The sequence below is a fragment of the Heptranchias perlo genome, chromosome 3, assembly GCF_035084215.1.
Source record: "Heptranchias perlo isolate sHepPer1 chromosome 3, sHepPer1.hap1, whole genome shotgun sequence".
NCBI classification, from domain to species: Eukaryota; Metazoa; Chordata; class Chondrichthyes; order Hexanchiformes; family Hexanchidae; genus Heptranchias; species Heptranchias perlo.
Window position 1 is genome coordinate 85,604,972 of NC_090327.1, and position 20,712 is coordinate 85,625,683.

Below are 20,712 nucleotides of genomic sequence, written 5' to 3' on the forward strand. Positions count from 1 at the left end.
CTGCTCCGCCATTTGATAAGACCATGGCTGATCTGTGATCTAGCTCCATATACCTGCCTTTGGCCCATATCCCTTAATACCTTTGGTTGCCAAAAAGCTATCTCAGATTTAAATTTAGCAATTGAGCTAGTATCAATTGCTGTTTGCGGAAGAGAGTTCCAAACTTCTACCACCCTTTGTGTGTAGAAATGTTTTCTCATCTCACTCTTGAAAGGTCTGGCTCTAATTTTTAGACTGTGCCCCCTACTCCTAGAATCCCCAACCAGCGGAAATAGTTTCTCTCTATCCACCCTATCCGTTCCCCTTAATATCTTATAAACTTCGATCAGATCACCCCATAACCTTCTAAACTCCAGAGAATACAACCCCAATTTGTGTAATCTCTCCTCGTAACTTCACCCTTGAAGTCCGGGTATCATTCTGGTAAACCTACGCTGCACTCCCTCCAAGGCCAATATGTCCTTCCGCAGATGCGGTGCCCAAAACTGCTCACAGTACCCCAGGTGCGGTCTAACCAGGGTTTTGTACAGCTGCAGCATAACTTCTGCCCCCTTGTACTCCAGTCCTCTAGATATAAAGGCCAGCATTCCATTAGCCTTCTTGATTATTTTCTGCACCTGTTCATGACACTTCAATGATCTATGTACCTGAACCCCTAAGTCCCTTTGGACATCCACTGTTTTTAACTTTTTACCATTTAGAAAGAGCAATAAATTAACACACAAGGTGAAAGTAGCCTTCAGCGATAGTGCAGACAGGCGATAACTAATCAGTAGCTAGTTTTACACCCCGCCCGATCATCTTTTCCACACAAAATTGGGCAGGGTGTAAAATAGGTCATCAATTCGTTATCGCTCATTCGAGCGAAGTGTAAAACGGGATGCCGATTCGTTAATGCCCGTTTTGTGTTACCGCCGTAGACCAATTTCACCCCCCAATCTCTCATAACGAGAATCACACATAAGAAGATTGTGCCCCAGGGTAATTAAACTTGCAGATGGTATTAATCCTTAGGGAGCAAACTTTAAACTGTTTATGTCCCAGAGGGCACAGATACCGTGAAATTTTGTGGAGCGATATTAGTAATAGATGTAGCTAGTTCATATTTTAAACAGGTTAACGTTTGTTAAAATAATGAACAAAGTGGACAAATAGTGGACAAGAGGCCAGATTAAGAGGATGCAAGGGCACAATTGGAGCTGCAAGCATAAATGTTCACAAATGTATGTAAAGGCAACTGTTCTGTAACCAATGACAAAACCTGGATTCTGAAGTGCCAGTCTCACTCAATACATAAACCAGCTTGAAGACAACTTGCAGACAGACCTTCAAGTGCATAAATACTAAGGGCACAACACGTAATAAGAGCACAAACCAAATGTTCTTTTCTCATCAAATCCATGCAGTCTGAATTAATGCTCCACTGTGTGGTTATATTGTGTCTCAAAATCTCTTTGGTGCTTCAATAATAGCAAAAAGTTGAAATATTTTGAAACTTCTAAATACTTCAACCAACTGACAGGCGAGGTAAAGAAGGTCGAATGCAGCATTTTAACAGTCCGTAGGCTGGCTTTAGCTGTGAACCCACAAGTGCAGAGAACAGACTTCATTAGGAAAAAGTAGAACTTGGCAAGAACATTATCAGCTTTGTGGTGTGGCTTAGAGCCAAAAGGTTTCCAACAGAGTTTTCAATGTTTCATACATGGGACTTCACAACCAGGCAATTCACATCACATAATTAATGACTTCAGTGCTTTCACATCCGACTTAATAAGTCAAAGGAAATGATTTAAGAGACTTTGCCATGTACATTGCAAGTGACCTGGACAATTCCTTCTAGAATGAAAGTTTAACAAGCTATTGCACTGGACTTAGCTGGCAAAGTCAATAGGTTAGTAACAGTAAATGGAATTCCCATTTAAATGACATTTATTTTATTAAATTGCATGTTGCATACAATATCCTTTGCATCATCGGATAACGCTTTGTAAAATGGGAAGCAAAGATATCAGGGATATGGCTGTCTATATGGTAAAATGATGATGGGAGATGAACTGAAATGATGCGCAGACCTTTATCATTCCCAATTATTGGCCTGCCCGGCATGACCAAACTGCAAGTGTGTTTGGCAACAGCTCCTTTGTGCCTTCTTTCCAATGCGGTGTGTAAACTGTTTTGAAGGGAAGAGTAGGATGTTTCTGCTGGAGGCCACACCCAAAGAGTATGGATATGGCATGGCAATTACATTCTTATTTCTAATTATGCAATGGATTCCATTTTAATTTGCCTAGAAATTTAAAACACTTTTTGCTACTAAATGTACCGTTGATTTGGAATAGGTATATTGTACAGTAACTTGCATCTTCAATTAAGACACCTGCCCCAAGGTTTCAGAGGAACCTGGAGTACTCAATGTGCAATCAGTCTGACCTAATAAATCAAACTCAACAGTAAGTAATGTTTATTACCTTGTAACCCTGTGTTAATGTGGACTCAATTCTGTATCACGCCTACCTGCAGTACAAGTTATGAATGGGTCTCTTAAAGCTGCTTTTATATTGTTCTCCTTTTAATTTTGATCCTGGGAGCTGGCTCCCAGATGCTGGGCTCCTGGAATCCAAATTAAAAGCAAAGCAGCTTTACATATGTGGCTAATATATCACATGCAGTATTATTTTCTTGTAATTAACAGAGCTATTCAATTATTTGGTGTGGACATCAGCATACCTTGCCATCGACTGCAAGCACACAGGAAAAAAAAAACTGAAAACAGAATTAAACTATATAAAAGGACACACGAGATTGATTTCAATAGGTCATCTCAGTTTTGGATTATGGTGACTGCTATAAACAGAGTCACAGTTCAGGGCATCATGAGATTACTGCCTTCAACCAGTTTTGGGTATCCTTTATTATACATGCATTTAGAGAGAAACTATTTCCACTGGTTAGGGAGTCTAAGACTAGGGGACATAGCCTATAAATTAGAGCCAGGACTTTCAGGAGTAAAGTTCGACAATGCTTCTACACGCAAAGAGTGGTAAAAGTTTGGAACTCTTCCTCAAATGGCAGTTGATGCTAGCTCAATTGTTAATTTTAAATCTGAGATTGATCAATTTTTGTTAACCAAAGGTGTAAAGGGATATGGGGCTACGGCGGGTTAGGTCACAGATCAGCCATGATCTCATTGAATGGCAGAACAGGCTCGAGGGGCTAAATGGCCTACTTCTGTTCCTATGTTCCTAAGTTGTATGCACCTAGTGGGAACATTCCACCCATCTGTGGTTCGGCCCAGTTTCCTAGGTAGCAAGTGTTTATTATGCTTATTATGCAGTTGGCTTGGAGACCGAATGAAGGAGATTGATTGGAATTTGAAAATTGATCTGTAATTGTTTAAGAAAATAAAACTATACTCTCAAGCAAAAAGGGCATATTTAAAAATTTACAATTTAAACAAAAGCTGCTTTAAAAAGCATTATATGCACCAGGTGCTTTAAGCATGTTCAAGCTGGGGTGGTGTAGGTGAAAGGGTAATAATAGGTCAATGCAGATATAATCATATAGCTAGTGCAACTGCAGTACCAGCTTTTCTTCTCTACATACAAGAAATTTACTATATGCTGTGTTTATATTTTATCTTCACATTTGCGATACTGCTACATGTACAATGGACTGAAATATTCTTTGTGGTTAAACAAGTTTCAAATGAAAACACATCATATCTAGTGTGGCAGTTTATTATGGTGCTATTTTCATGCAGCCTTTTAAGCATCCAAGCAGCTGTGCATAGCAGCTAAGGTTTGGTCCCATTACAGTCAGACTGCTACTAATGTAAATACCACATTGCAGTGGCTGACGGATTAGCCTATAAATAGTCATTTCCAAAGAGATCAAAAGCCAACGTGAGAAATCTACAGGGGTTACACAACCCTTTTACGCCTAAAATTTAAGACATTTCCACCAGTGCCAATTTTGAAAAAAAACTTTAAGGAAATGATTATTTTACTGGTTGTTCCTTTGTCTATTTTATGAGTGTGTTCTAAAAACTGTGAATAAGCAACGGGTTAGATTGGCAAAGATAAAGACTGCAGTGGTCTAAATTAGGGAGATCTGCATCTGTCAACACAATTTCAAAATAACTTATTTGAAAAATGAACTGAAAGTCTCACCAGCAGTTGGTAATTGTTATAATTAACATTAAGATTTGCTTTTTTGATCATTTTTTCTGTTCAGCAGTAAGTTTTGAAAACATCATGAACTTTGTCTTAAAGAAGAGTCATGTTTTGGGGCTTTTACATTAGAAATTTTTGGGGGTTTAGAGCTACTGGTCATTCTTGTAAGCAGAGCTCACGTCCCCTACTATCCTAAGTGCAACTTTTTCTACTCAATATCTAGGTGAACAATAGCAAAACCCAGGGATTGCAACAGAAAACCCTAAACTAACTACTGGAATGTATCACGTGCCACCACATGACTCCCCTCTCTTCCAAAAGCAAACTAAATATGCACTCTCATCAGACCATCAATCAGGCTCTAAACCAACAGGAAGTTTATTTAAATAAAGCAGTTAAATATACAGTGTAAACAGTGGATCTTACACCACTATTCTCTTCGATAAACAAAATAATAAATATGCCACTTACTTTCTCTCTATCCATTGACTTTAAAACATAAACTCACTTCTTACACTGTGAAACATACAGCAGTTTCAAAACTAGCTAAGCTTCGCTGCTGGCTGACACAATACTAAACACAGAACATTTCTGTTGGCTGATAAGCAGGTACTTAAGAGAAACTCTTGGGTAAATCGGCTCCCTAAAGAAATACAATCCAAATCCCCTTGAAATTCAAAAAGGTTATGATCCAGTTACAAAAGACTGCATTTCCTATATTAAAAGTATATAGCAAATCTTTCATAACAACATATGATGCTTGCCAGGCTATGTAAAATCTGCAGCTATCTAAACTAATTAGCACCTTAGATTTCCCAACACTGCACGCCTTTTAAAGCCTACACAATCAACCGATCTAGTTTCTCAACTCATAGCTTTTCTTTTGAGAAATAGCTTGTGTGTAACCTCGAATCATTACCCTTCCCATGTTGTTTCTAACAATAAAAAATACAAGTTAAAAATTCAACATAGGCAAAAATAGAAATTATTTTTATTTGTCACAAGAACTTACTGCACCCAAACTAACATGGGTAGCCTACATGTCTATTAAAGTAACCTGGGTTAATGACAGGAACTGTTCATATTTGTGCAGCTCTCACAGACTAGTCAAGATCAGTTGCAAGTACCAGCTAGTTCCCCCAGTAAGTCAGTCATCAGGGAATGGTTGAACAAAATATAAATAAATAAATGTTGCTGCCATTCTGATGTTGACAGGTGAAAACACTTGTTGGCAACAATGATAAAAAATAAGGTTGAATGAAGCAAAAGCAACTAAAAAAACGCTCTAATGAAAGTTTTGACAGCTGACAACAGTGCAATGGAATGCATGCTTACAGAATTGCATTAGAAGTGTTTCAGCTTTCATTTCTGAAGATTTTCAGCTAGCTAATCCTCAGTAAATTACAAGGAAATTTAATGTCCAATACATTTTTGATTGTGGTGCAAAATATGACTGGCTCTCAAACAGTTCAGAAAATACATTTAAAATGTAATAAATGTTCATAAAATACAGGACAATTGAGGGCAATATCAAATAGTCCAGTTCTCCAAAGATGCAAACTTAGAATTTCTGGCTGACAGCTCTTGATGCCCACAGTTTACCATAAAACAGTGAGCCTAACGATAAACAGAGTTAATACTATCCAATCATACAAACCAACCAAGACAGAAAAAAATCCTTGGCTTGTGATTAAACAATTCACAGCTGCGACTGGATGAACAAGGGACCTGAAAAAAAATTCCAAATAAAGTTTGCTTTTCTTTCTTAGGTTACACTAATTAAATACAAATCCGAGCATAGGAAATGTCTGACAGTAAATTGAAAAAACTATTTCTGCAATGCCTTGTTGGATAGAAGTAACAGCAGCTGATTTGTGATTTTCATGAAAAACATGGACAGATTTGCAGAATACAATTCCCCGAACACCAGTAAAAATCCTGGAAAATCACGTAATCCCAGATGATTAGAAACAGAATTTGATTTATTCAGTCGCCACAAAGCAGTGAGCCTAATAATCAGACAGAAATATGGAATGCCTTCCCCAAAATCGGTAAAAATTCCAGAATCCTTTCTACATGTGATAAAACCTGGATCTGACCTGGTTACTGCAAAATCGAGGCACTGATAAAAGATTTTTTTTCAAATTGTGATGCAGAGCTAGTCTGGATGAGAAACAAAGTAACAAAAAAAATTCCTAAAAATTCAATTAAATGAAAAAATCTGGAATTAAAATACTAGTATCAGTAATGATGGCCATGAAACTACCGGATTGTCGTAAAAACCCATCTGGTTCACTAATGTCCTTTAGGGAAGGAAACCTGCCATCCTTACCCGGTCTGGCCTATATGTGACTCCAGACCCACAGCAATGTGGTTGATTCTGAATTGCCCTCTGAAATGGCCTAGCAAGCCACTCAGTTGTAAAATCTCGCTACGAAAAGTCATAATAAGAATAAAAAAACCGGACGGACCACCCGGCATCGGACCACTAGGCACCGGACACGACAACGGCAAAACACCAAGCCCAGTCGACCCTGCAAGGTCCTCCTTACTAACATCTGGGGACTTGTGCCAAAATTGGAAGAGCTGTCCCACAGACTAGTCAAGCAACAGCCTGACATAGCCATACTTAGCCATACTCAGAATCATACCTTTCAGCCAACGTCCCAGACTCTTCCATCACCATCCCTGGGTATGTCCTGTCCCACCGGCAGGACAGACCCACCAGAGGTGGCGGTACAGTGATATACAGTCAGGAGGGAGTGGCCCTGGGAGTCCTCAACATTGACTCTGGACCCCATGAAATCTCATGGCATCAGGTCAAACATGGGCAAGGAAACCTCCTGCTGATTACCACCTACCGTCCTCCCTCAGCTGATGAATCAGTCCTCCTCCATGTTGAACACCACTTGGAGGAAACACTGAGGGTAGCAAGGGCACAAAATGTACTCTGGGTGGGGGACTTTAATGTCCATCACAAAGAGTGGCTCGGTAGCACCACTACTGACCGAGCTGGCCGAGTCCTGAAGGACATAGCTGCTAGAATGGGCCTGCGGCAGGTGGTGAGCGAACCAACACGAGGGAAAAACTTACTTGACCTCGTACTCACCAATCTACTTGTCGCAAATGCATCTGTCCATGACAGTATTGGTAGGAGTGACCACTGCACAGTCCTCGTGGAGATGAAGTCCCGTCTTCGCACTGAGGACACCATCCAACGTGTTGTGTGGCACTACCACCGTGCTAAATGGGATAGATTCAGAACAGATCTAGCAGCTCAAAACTGGGCATCCATGAGGCGCTGTGGGCCATCAGCAGCAGCAGAATTGTATTCCACCACATACTGTAACCTCATGGCCCGGCATATTCCTCACTCTACCATTACCAACAAGCCAGGGGATCAACCCTGGTTCAATGAGGAGTGTAGAAGAGCATGCCAGGAGCAGCACCAGGCGTACCTAAAAATGAGGTGCCAACCTGGTGAAGCTACAACTCAGGACTACATGCACGCTAAACAGCGGAAGCAACATGCTATAGACAGAGCTAAGCGATTCCACAACCAACGGATCAGATCAAAGCTCTGCAGTCCTGCCACATCCAGTCGTGAATGGTGGTGGACAATTAAACAACTAACAGGAGGAGGAGGCTCTGCAAACATCCCCATCCTCAATGATGGCGGAGTCCAGCACGTGAGTGCAAAAGACAAGGCTGAAGCGTTTGCAACCATCTTCAGCCAGAAGTGCCGAGTGGATGATCCATCTCGGCCTCCTCCCGATATCCCCACCATCACAGAAGCCAGTCTTCGGCCAATTCGATTCACTCCACGTGATATCAAGAAACGGCTGAGTGCACTGGATACAGCAAAGGCTATGGGCCCCGACAACATCCCAGCTGTAGTGCTGAAGACTTGTGCTCCAAAACTAGCTGCGCCTCTGGCCAAGCTGTTCCAGTACAGCTACAACACTGGCATCTACCCGACAATGTGGAAAATTGCCCAGGTATGTCCTGTCCACAAAAAGCAGGACAAATCCAATCCGGACAATTACCGCCCCATCAGTCTACTCTCAATCATCAGCAAAGTGATGGAAGGTGTCATCGACAGTGCTATCAAGCAGCACTTACTCACCAATAACCTGCTCACCGATGCTCAGTTTGGGTTCCGCCAGGACCACTCGGCTCCAGACTTCATTACAGCGTTGGTCCAAACATGGACAAAAGAGCTGAATTCCAGAGTTGAGGGGAGAGTGACTGCCCTTGACATCAAGGCAGCATTTGACCGAGTGTGGCACCAAGGAGCCCTAGTAAAATTGAAGTCAATGGGAATCAGGGGGAAAACTCTCCAGTGGCTGGAGTCATACCTAGCACAAAGGAAGATGGTAGTGGTTGTTGGAGGCCAATCATCTCAGCCCCAGGACATTGCTGCAGGAGTTCCTCAGGGCAGTGTCCTTGGCCCAACCATCTTCAGCTGCTTCATCAATGACCTTCCCTCCATCATAAGGTCAGAAATGGGAATGTTCGCTGATGATTGCACAGTGATCAGTTCCATTCGCAACCCCTCAAATAATGAAGCAGTCCGAGCCCGCATGCAGCAAGACCTGGACAACATCCAGGTTTGGGCTGATAAGTGGCAAGTAACATTCGCGCCAGATAAGTGCCAGGCAATGACCATCTCCAACAAGAGACATTCAACGGCATTACCATCACCGAATCCCCCACCATCAACATCCTGGGGGTCACCATTGACCAGAAACTTAACTGGACCAGCCATATAAATACTGTGGCTACGAGAGCAGGTCAGAGGCTGGGTATTCTGCGGCGAGTGACTCACCTCCTGACTCCCCAAAGCCTTTCCACCATCTACAAGGCACAAGTCAGAGAGTCATAGAGTCATAGAGTTATACAGCACGGATAGAGGCCCTTCGGCCCATCGTGTCCGCGCCGGCCATCAGCCCTGTCTACTCTGATCCCATATTCCAGCATTTGGTCCGTAGCCTTGTATGCTATGGCATTTCAAGTGCTCATCCAAATGCTTCTTGAATGTTGTGAGGGTTCCTGCCTCCACAACCCTTTCAGGCAGTGAGTTCCAGACTCCAACCACCCTCTGGGTGAAAAAGTTCTTTCTCAAATCCCCTCTAAACCTCCCGCCTTTTACCTTGAATCTATGTCCCCTTGTTATAGAACCCTCAACGAAGGGAAAAAGCTCCTTAGTATACATCCTATCTGTGCCCCTCATAATTTTGTACACCTCTAATAATATCCCCCCTCAGCCTCCTCTGCTCCAAGGAAAACAAACCCAATCTTCCCAGTCTCTCTTCATAGCTGAAGCGCTCCAGCCCTGGTAACATCCTGGTGAATCTCCTCTGCACCCTCTCCAAAGCGATCACATCCTTCCTGTAGTGTGGCGACCAGAACTGCACACAGTACTCCAGCTGTGGCCTAACCAGTGTTTTATACAGCTCCATCATAACCTCCTTGCTCTTATATTCTATGCCTCGGCTAATAAAGGCAAGTATCCCATATGCCTTCTTTACCACCTTATCTACCTGTTCCGCCGCCTTCAGGGATCTGTGAACTTGCACACCAAGATCCCTCTGACCCTCTGTCTTGCCTAGGGTCCTCCCATTCATTGTGTATTCCCTTGCCTTGTTAGTCCCTCCAAAGTGCATCACCTCGCACTTTTCCGGGTTAAATTCCATTTGCCACTGTTCCTCCCATCTGACCAACCCATCTATATCGTCCTGCAGACTGAGGCTATCCTCCTCGCTATTTACCACCCTACCAATTTTTGTATCATCAGCGAACTTACTGATCATACCTTTTACATTCATATCCAAGTCATTAATGTAGACCACAAACAGCAAGGGCCCCAGCACCGATCCCTGTGGTACCCCACTGGCCACAGGCTTCCAGTCACAAAAATAACCTACGACCATCACCCTCTGCCTTCTGCCACTAAGCCAGTTTTGTATCCAAAGTGCCAAGGCACCCTGGATTCCATGGGCTCGTACCTTCTTGACCAGTCTCCTGTGGGGGACTTTATCGAAGGCCTTACTGAAATCCATGTATACCACATCCACTGCGTTACCCTCATCCACATGCCTAGTCACCCCCTCAAAAAATTCAATCAAATTAGTCAGACATGATCTTCCCTTGACAAAGCCATGTTGACTATCCCTGATTAATCCTTGCTTCTCCAAGTGGAGACTAATTTTGTCCTTCAGAATTTTTTCCAATAATTTTCCTACCACTGATGTTAGGCTCACTGGCCTGTAGTTCCCCGGTTTTTCCCTACTCCCCTTCTTGAATAATGGTATTACATTAGAGGTTCTCCAGTCCTCTGGCACATCCCCTGTGGCCAGAGAGGTTCTGAATATATGTGTCAGAGCCCCCGCAATCTCCTCCTTTGCCTCACACAGTAGCCTGGGATACATTTCGTCCGGGCCTGGGGATTTATCCATTTTTAGGCCTGCTAAAACCGCCAATACCTCCTCCCGCTCGATGTTAATATGTTCGAGTATATCACAGTCCCCCTGCCGTATTTCTATGTCTACATCATCCTTCTCCATAGTGAAAACAGATGCAAAAAAATCATTTGGAACCCCTCCTACATCTGCCGGCTCCACACACAGATTGCCATTTTTGTCCCTAATGGGCCCTATTTTTTCCCTAGTCATCCTCTTACCCTTAATATACTTATAAAACATCTTAGGATTTTCCTTTATTTTGCTCGCCAGTGTTATTTCATGGCCCCTCCTTGATCTCCTAATTTCTTTTTTAAGTATCCCCCTGCACTTTGTACTCCTCTAGGGCTTCCTCCGTCTTTAGCCTTTTGTATCTGCCAAAAGCCCTCCTTTTTTTCCTAATCCATTCTCGTATATCCCGACATCCAAGGTTCCCTGGAGTTCTTGGAACCACCCTTGACCTTTACAGGAACATGTTGCCATTGTATGGTCTCAATCTCCCTTCTGAAAGACTCCCATTGCTCCGATGCGGATTTTCCTACAAGCAGCTGATCCCAGTCCATTTTGGCCAGATCCTGCCTTATCCTATTAAAATCGGCCTTCCCCCAATTTAGAACCTTTATTTCCGGCCCCTCCCTGTCCTTTTCCATGACCACCTTAAATCTCACCGAATTATGGTCACTCTCACCAAAGTGCTCACCTACTAGCACTTCTTCCACTTGGCCGGCCACATTCCCTAGAATTAGGTCCAGTACCGCCCCCTCTCTTGTAGGACTTTCTACATGCTGGCTCAAAAAGCTCTCCTGGATGCACGTTAAGAATTTTGTACCCTCTAAGCCTTTTACACTCTGAGTATCCCAGTTAATATTGGGGAAGTTGAAATCCCCCACTATTATTACCCTATTATTTGCACAATTTTCTGAGATTTGCCAACATATCTGTTCCTCTATCTCCCCCTGACTGTTTGGGGGCCTATAGTACACTCCCATCAAAGTGCTTGCCCCCTTTTTGTTTTTAAGCTCCACCCATATGGCCTCATTAGAGGAACCTGCTAATATATCATCCCTCCTTATGGCAGTAATTGATTCTTTAATTAATATTGCGACCCCCCCTCCTCTTATACCTCCCCCTCTGTCTCGCCTGAAGATTCTGTACCCCGGAATATTGAGCTGCCAGTCTTGCCCCTCCCTCAACCATGTCTCTGTGACAGCAACAATATCATACTCCCATGTGTTTATCAACACCTTCAGTTCATCCACCTTATTCGCAAGATTCCTTGCATTAAAATAGATGCCATCCAGCCTTGCCCTCACATATTTGCCAGGAGTGTGATGGAATCCTCTCCACTTGCTTGGATGAGTGCAGCTCCAACAACACTCAAGAAGCTCGACACCATCCAAGATAAAGCAGCCCGCTTGATTGGCACCCCATCCACCACACTAAACATTCACTCCCTTCACCACCGGCGCACTGTGGCTGCAGTGTGTACCATCCACAGGACGCACTGCAGCAACTCGCCAATGCTTCTTCGACAGCACCTCCTAAACCCGCGACCTCTACCACCTAGAAGGACAAGAGCAGCAGGTGCATGGGAACAACACCACCTGCATGTTCCCCTCCAAGTCACACACCATCCCGACTTGGAAATATATCGCCGTTCCTTCATTGTCGCTGGGTCAAAATCCTGGAACTCCCTTCCTAACAGCACTGTGGGAGAACCGTCACCACACGGACTGCAGCGGTTCAAGAAGGCGGCTCACCACCACCTTCTCGAGGGCAATTAGGGATGGGCAATAAATGCTGGCCTCGCCAGCGACGCCCACATCCCGTGAACGAATAAAAAAAAACAAAAGCTTTCTTCCAGATGAGCCAGAATGAGCATGTACAATTCTGAACTGAACAACAAACTAAAGCTCATCCCATGCAATTTTCACAAGCTTCTGCCAAGTTTTCCTCTTAATATAGATTCAGTAGTAATTTAGGTTATTTTTTTAAAAAAAGTAGCCGTAAGACACACAATAATACTGAAATAAAATATCATTTAATATTTAAGCCAGCAGTAATCCCACTTACAGCAGTAATAACAGAGCAGCTACACCTTTCAAAGCAGACACACCCATATTCATTTATTTAAAGTAATTGCTCACAACTGAAAAAAAACACAGCACTAAGGGAGAGGTAACCTCAATACACCCTGCTGTAACCGAGTGACAACATGGCACATCCTGAAATGTATGAAAGGATACAGTCTGCTCCTAATTCAAAACCATCACTTCAAATTATCTGATTATTTTTAGCACTTAATTCTTATTTTCCTATTTGTTACTTAATTCAAATTACTGGAAAATTAAACTTCTTTTTAAAAACACAAAAAAAAATTATCAGAAATAGACTGTAATATATAGTTCATCTGTGCACGTTTTTAGAATGAGGTACAGTATATGCAGATCCCTAGCAATTGAACAGCTAGCATTTCAAACTAGTCAGTGACAAAGTAGCAATCAGCTTTCCTAATAATGGAAACAAGTCGACTTGACATTACATTTTCATAGAAATGCTGTAACAAATTAATTCATTTTAATGATAGAGCCTATTATTGGAAGTGTCAATCCCCCCCACCCCGCCCCTCACCGACATCAATTTGAGGGCCAGCCTATGCTAACATCCAGGCCTCATTCTCATCCTAGCCGACAGCTGCCCGCCTGAAACAAGTGGAAAGAGGCAGCTGGCCAGCTGGTTAAAATCGTGTGGCCTGGCAGCTGCCCATCAGCTGGAAGGTAAGTGGAGGGGAGGGGGTTTCAGCAGGGTCTCGTGGGTGGGAAGGAGAGGGGCCCAGGGCAGCAGGAGGCCAAGACTTCCCTTTGGCACCCGGAGGAGTACCCCTGCTCCTCTAGGCCCCACAAAGGAAAGTTTTTAATATGTAACTGCTGCAGCCTCTTCAGCCTTTAGGAGCAGATTTCACTCAGTGGGGCGGCTACGACGGGGACCCCTGCTCAGCCGCTGTTAAAAGGCCATCGGAGTCCTGTTGATGCAAATCGGGATCATGTTGCATGTATGAATGAGGCTCCTACCTGATTTAGGCAGATGCCTCATCCGCTGCCAAAATAGCAATGTTAAAATCCCCGAGGAACGGGAATGGGCAATTGTCCCATTCCTTTTTAATTGCCCCCACATCCAGTTTCTGCCAGATTGGGGGTGGAGGAGGGGAGAAAGGAGTTAAAACCCACTCTTAGGTGAATGTGCATTCCCTGAATAAGAGAGCAGGCAAGCATTTTATTGCTCGCCCTCTAAGTTATGCTGTTAATCCTGGTACTAGTTGCAAGATCAGCCCAGAACGACTTGTTTGCCAATTTATTTCCTCCCTGCGGAGGAAGTTCCTTACGTTCACCTGGTGCACATTTGACAGTCTGAATTATATATGTGGAATGTGAATCCATGTCCTACAACTGTGCTAATCTACTATTTCCAGTAAATTACTAAATCATTACTTTACTTTATTGTCTCCTGACAGAAACTATTCAAACCCATGAATTCTTTACCTTCTTCATTAACCCATCAAAAGTTCTCTCATATTCTATGGCCTAGATTTGCCTCTTATATTAGATGTGCTACACAATTTTCAAATCAGTCGTTATCTGGTGACAAGAGTGATTGTCAGGCAAATCCACTTCCTCATTGGTGTTTGTTCAGTTGGCAATGGGTTACTAGTTTGGCCTTCAATGGGCCAGAACCCCAGCCCAGTGATTAAGACCTTCAGGGTAAGTTGCAAAAAAAAAAAGGAATTCCAGTCCTTACAACCCATTCCACACCTAGCTTAAGGATTGGACTTTTCAACCCTTCTCCCCTCTTCCAGACAGTGTCAATATTTCTGGCACGAAATATAGCCAGATCATCATGGGGGGTAATGCACACTCTATTTTGGCCATTAATGGCAGAAGTGCAAATGCATAACACAATAACTAGGCACATTTATTGCTGGCAGTAACCCATGCCCCTGCCCAGAAGAAACATTAGGCTGAAGTCTCTGCCTTTTTCCTTGTAAAATTCAAGTTTAAGAGCAACAGTTAATGATTTTACTCAATACGGTTCAATACTCAATGTTATTCATCCTGAAAAGTCAAATCAAAGTTAATCTGAAGCAATTTTAAATTCAATGACCATAGGGTAGGGGTGTCCAAAACTGCAGTCATTGGGCCATATGCACCCCAACTTTAGTAATCCAGCCAGTAAAGCCCCGGCAAGTTCGTGCTATTTGTGTTATATGTCCTATTTGTTAATTTGTCCTGTTTGAATTTTGTGGGAGTGAATGTTTGGAAATATACTGTGCAGTCAGGATTATGATTGGTTACAGAGTAAAGGATAGTCCTCTGATATACATCTCTGGTTATCTTCTGGAGACAATAAATATTGACGGTTTTGAATTTGTTTCCCAAAGAACTTCTCTCTAAATCAGAATTAACTTTCGCATATTCTGAACAACACATTCTGAAATCCTTAAGGGAATAACTTAATCCCATTGAACCCAATCAAAACTTTTCCTGGTAAAAGTGAAAGATAGCTACCAATTAGAGTACTACCTTGAAACTTCAGAATTTCTTTCAAGAAGGTAATTTTGCTGATGTACTAAAGCATTATCGTATGTAAAGGTTCAGAGCTCGAAAATGGGGCTCAGACTGGCCATTTTGACAAACCCAAGTGCCTCCACTGCACAAGGGAAATCTCACTTTACACAGACTAATTTTTAAAACTTGCAGGATAAATAACAAGCTTGCACATTTCCTCCCTCATTTGACTAAAATAGAAGTCTAAATCCAGACAGTAAAACACAGATTATATCTGTGCCATTATATATGCGCCATTAGAAATTGATGGAGGGATGAGGCTAATGTTTTCATTTGAATAAATAATTTTAAAAATGAATTAAAAGATAATTTAATTCACATTATTTGCATCTAAGTTGCAGCATCCTTCTGGTATGCTGTGCTCTCCCAAATGCTTTCAGAAATTCCATCATGTAACAATCTTTAACCGTCTAACTTTATGATTGTGATGCATAAACATCACATTAACATTAATGAATAATACAGCACTTCACTATTTTCTCTTGTGGGCTATGTGAAATGATTTTCAAAGATTTAGAAAATTTACAGCTTGCATTTATATAGCACCTTTATCAAAGTAAAATGTCCCGTGGCACTTCACAGGAGCGTTATTAAACAAAATATGACACCGAGCCACATAGGGGATATTAGGGCAGGTGACCAAAAGCTTGGTTAAAGAGGTAGGTTTTAAGAAGCACCTAAAAAGCAGAGAGGGAATTCCAGATCTTAGGGCCCGGGCAGCTGAAGGCACGGCCGCCAATGGTAGAGCGATTAAAATCGGGAAGCGCAAGAGGCCACAATTGAAGGAGCGCAGAGATCTCAGAGGGTTGTAGGAGGTTACAGAGATAGGGAGGAGCGAGGCCATGGAGGGATTTGAAAACAAGGATAAGAATTTTAACAATCGAGGCGTTGATGGACTAGGAGCCAATGTAGGTCAGCGAGCACGGGGCAATGGGTGGACGGAACTTGGAGAAAGTTAGGATACGGGCAGAGTTTTGGATGAGCTCAAGTTTATGGAAGGTGGAAGATGGGAGGTCGGCCAGGAGAGAATTGGAATAGTCAAGTCTGAAGGGTTTCAGCAGCAGATGAGCTGAGGCAGGGGGTCGGAGACGGGCGATGTTACGAAGATGGAAGTTGGCGGTCTTGGTGACGGAGCAGATATGGGGTCAGAAACTCATCTCAGAGTCAAATAAAACGCCAAGATTGCAAACGGTCTGGTTCAGCCTCAGACAGTGGTCCGAGAGAGGGATGGAGTCGGTAGCTAGAGAACAAAGTTTGTGGCAGGAACCAAAGACAATGGCTTCAGTCTTCCCAATATTTAGTTGGAAGAAATTTCTGCTCATCCAATACTGGATGTCAGACAAGCAGCATGACAAATCAGAGGCAGTGGGAGAGGTCGAGAGAGGTGGTGGTGAGGTCGAGCTGGATGTAGTCAGCTTACACGTGGAACCTGACTGTGTTTTTGGATGATGTCGCCAAGGGTCCATGGGGGACTCCAGAGGTAACGGGGCGGGAGTGGGAAGAGAAGCCACTGCAGGTGCTTCTCTGGCTACGACTGGATAGATAGGATTGGAAACAGGGGTGGGCAGTCCCACCCAGCTGCACAAAAGTACTCAATGCTGCAGTTTCTTTTATTTATACAAAAGTAAACAGCTTCAAGACCTAAATCATGCAAAAGAACTCATAACATACTGAAGCTGCATTATATTCCATTTTCTATATAAAAAGTCAGAGTTAGACTGAAGTCAGCTTTTGTTCATTAGTAGTACTCGTACATCTGAGCCAGAAGGTCATGAGTTCAAGCCTCACTCGAGATGTGAGCACATAATCTAGGCTGAGGGAGGGCTGTACTGTATGAGGTGCCATCTTTCGGATGAGATGTTAAACTGAGGTCCCATCTGCCCTCTCAAGTAGATGTGAAAGATCCCATGGCACTATTCGAAGGAGGAGAGTTCCTGGCTAAATTTAGTCTTCAGCCAACAAACTGGATAATTATCTGGTCATTTATCTCAGTGAAGTGTGTGCAAATTGGCCACTGCATTTCCCTACATCACAACGTGACTATACTGTGAAGTGCTTTGAGACATCCCAAGGTCATGAAAGGTGCTATATAAATGCATGTATACAGTATAACAAATATCTAAAGTATCTTAGATATTTTTGATCCGGAAAGCTGATGTGGCTCATTCACATAACACAGCCTTTGAATCTCAGCTAACTTCCCAAAAGATCTGGCAGGAGCTCTGAGCACTACAGTCATTCCCCTGGTTGTGGGTTTGACTCCCAACCAGAGTACTGAGAGTTTGGGTCCAGGGCTGCCTGTCACTCACACAACTCACTGAACACCACCTTCTCAAGGGCAACTAGGTATGGGCAATAAATGCTGGTCTCGCTAGTGATGCCCGTATCCTGAGAATTAATTTTTTAAAAACTCAAATCACCAACAGCAGAGTGATACAGAAGCAAGACATTTGTTTATTTTTTGGGGGACAAGGAGCCAGCTGTGGAAAGAATTCTACATTTCAACCATCTCTTACACTATTCCAAACTAGCATGGAAAGGAGGGGGTGGGGAAGAGGAAGAGAGGGAATAAAGACAAGAATAGAATTTTTTCACTTAATTTTGAAGCTATGAAAAATATTAGTAACATTTTTTTTTAAGACATTGCACAATCAAAAGTTATATTCTTCAACTTAAGGAAAGATGCCCACAGGCTTAATCAACTGCAATTGTATCTTGTGACTGTTCTACATGATTTGCACATTTAGAGAAAAAGAGAGGCAGAGAATTACGTTGACATTTTATAAAATGTTAGAACATAAGAAATAGGAGCAGGAGCAGGCCATACGGCCCCTTGAGCCTGCTACGCAATTCAATCAGATCTTCAATCTCAACTTCACTTTCCTGCCCGATCCCCATATCCCTTGATTCCCCATGAGTCCAAAAATCTGTCTAAGTCAGCCTTAAATATACTCAATGACTCAGCATCCACAGCCCTTTGGGGTAGAGAATTCCAAAGATTCACAACCCTCAGTGAAGAAATTCCTCGTCTCAGTCTTGAATGGCCGACCCCTTATCCTGTGACTACGCCCCCCTAGTGCTAGACTCTCCAGCGAGGGGAAACAACCTCTCAGCATTTATCCTGTCAAATCCCTCAGAATCTTATATGTCTCAATGAGATCACCTCTCATTCTTCTAAACTCCAGAGTGTGTAGGCCCATTTTACTCAATCTCTCCTCATTAGGACAACGCTTTCATCCCAGGAATTAATCCAATGAACCTTTGTTGCACCGCTCTAAGGCAAGTATATCCTCCCTTAGATAAGATCACCAAAACTGTACGCCATATTCGAGGTACTCACCAAAGCCCTGTACAATGGTAAGACTTCCTCACTCTTGTACTTCAATCCTCTTGCAATAAAGGCCAACATGCTATTTGCTTTCCTAATTGCTTGCTGTACCTGCATGCTAACTTTTTGTGTTTCTTGTATGAGGACACTGAAGTCTCTCTGAACACTAACATTTAATAGTTTCCCATTATTTAAAAAATACTGTTTTTCTATTCTTCCTACCAAAGTGAATAAACTCACATTTCCCCACATTATAATCCATCTGCCACCTTCTTGCTCACTCACTTAACTTGTCTATATCCCTTGGCAGACTCTTTGTGCACTCCTCACAGCTTACTTTCCCATCTAGCTTTGTATCGTCAGCAAACTTGGATATGTTACATCCAGTCCCTTCATCTACGTTGCTCTTATTACCACTGATGCTACATTAAGTAAAAATTTTCATCACTAATAAGAACATTCAATTTAGGTCACAGAGGCATTTACACATATTAATGTCTCACTTGCCTCCTGTAGATTTCCTGTATCTCAAGAACAGTTTTCAGCAAATTCATAAAGACCATACAAAGTCATTTTTAAAAATTCACTGACTGTTTACACAGATATTATACTCGGCAAGAAACTAACTTTCACATAGCACTCCTCAAACCACCAGCTGTTACCAACCTAATAACACTGTAAAACTGCAAATCCCAAAGCAAATCTTTAAAAGTAGTTGTGCTCTCTCTGCACATTTACCAGTATGTATGAAAGGTGCTATATAAATGCATGTATACAGTCATCTTTTTTTACCATATTTTAAAACTGCTTATTAGAAGTAGCCTGAGAGCTTCTGAATAGCTTTTGGATGTTGCACCAGAGGGAATTCCGGAAAAAATCTCTGATTTAAAGCCTGAAACAGGTTAACAGCAGGCAACTGAGCCACAGCAGCAAATGTAAACTATCTCAATTTATAGCTTTTAGCACAGTACTTAGAAAATAAAGAATTCAGAACAGGTTACCAATGAGAATGTGGTCAGTCTCCTTACCTCAACCTCACATGTGTGTTCAGAACCATCGAGAAGGGTCACTTTGCACAACATGTTCTTCGGCTTTTTTACTACTTTCAGAGGAGATTTGGACAACTTGCTGGAAGAGGATTTTTGGGAAAGTTTGTCGTCCTCAGTCTGGTGGTCTTCTTGCTGACCCACTGTAACTTTACCAGAAGCTCCGTCTGCCTCTTTTTCTCGTTCACCAATCTAACGATACAATCAATGAATTAGTTTTATAAGAACAGGTTCCATAGAACAGTTAAAAGTTTACTACAAACAATATGGTGCCATGCAGCTTTTTCCTCAGATATAATTTTACTGTAAAAAATGATTGAAAAAATGAATTTACCAAGATTAAATTAACATGACATTTCAATGGCAGAGTATTTTATATTATTTAATTATGAACAAAGGATACCCACGATGACCCCCGATCCCCCCTCCCCCCCGTAACTGACCCCCAATCCCATCCCCCATGACTTGCGACCCTCATGCCCATAGGTGGGCATGGGTCTCTAAGGAGAACAACCCCAGCTTCTCCAATCTATCCACGTAACTAAAGTTCTTCATCCCTGCAACCATTCTAGTAAATCTCTTCGACACCCTAAGGCCTTCACATCCTTCCTAAAGTGCGGTGCCCAGAATTGGACACAATACTCTAGTTGTGGCTGAACCAATGTTTTATAAAAGGTTCAACATAACTTCCTTGCTTTTGTACTCTATGCCTCTATTTATAAAGCCCAGGATCTCGTATGCTTTTTTAACCACTTTCTCAACCTGTCCTGCCACCTTCAAAGATTTGTGCACATATACCCCCAGGTTTCTCTGTTCCAGCACCCCCTTTAGAACTGTACCATTTAGTTTATATTGCCTCTCCTCATTCTTCCTTCCAAAATATATCATTTCGCACTCCTCTGCGTTAAATTTCATCTGCCATGTGTCCGCCCATTCCACCAGCCTGTCTATAACCTCTTGAAGTCTATCACTATCCTCCTCATTGTTTACTACCCTTCCAAGTTTTGTGTCATCTGCAAATTTTGAAATTGTGCCCTGTACACCCAAATCCAAGTCATGAGTATATATCAAAAAAAGCAGTGG

At 42.5% G+C, this 20,712-nt stretch overlaps 1 protein-coding gene across 14 annotated transcripts in view; it reads right to left on the reverse strand.

Annotated features, from left to right (window-relative positions):
- Positions 1 to 20,712, reverse strand: part of epb41l3a (erythrocyte membrane protein band 4.1-like 3a) — a 210,532-nt gene that overhangs the window by 130,365 nt on the left and 59,455 nt on the right. For all 14 annotated transcript variants that reach the window (XM_067980708.1, XM_067980719.1, XM_067980706.1 and 11 more), the window contains one exon: positions 19,612 to 19,821. In XM_067980708.1, coding sequence (XP_067836809.1) covers positions 19,612 to 19,821 — 210 coding nt within the window. The remainder of the gene's footprint in view (positions 1 to 19,611; positions 19,822 to 20,712) is intronic.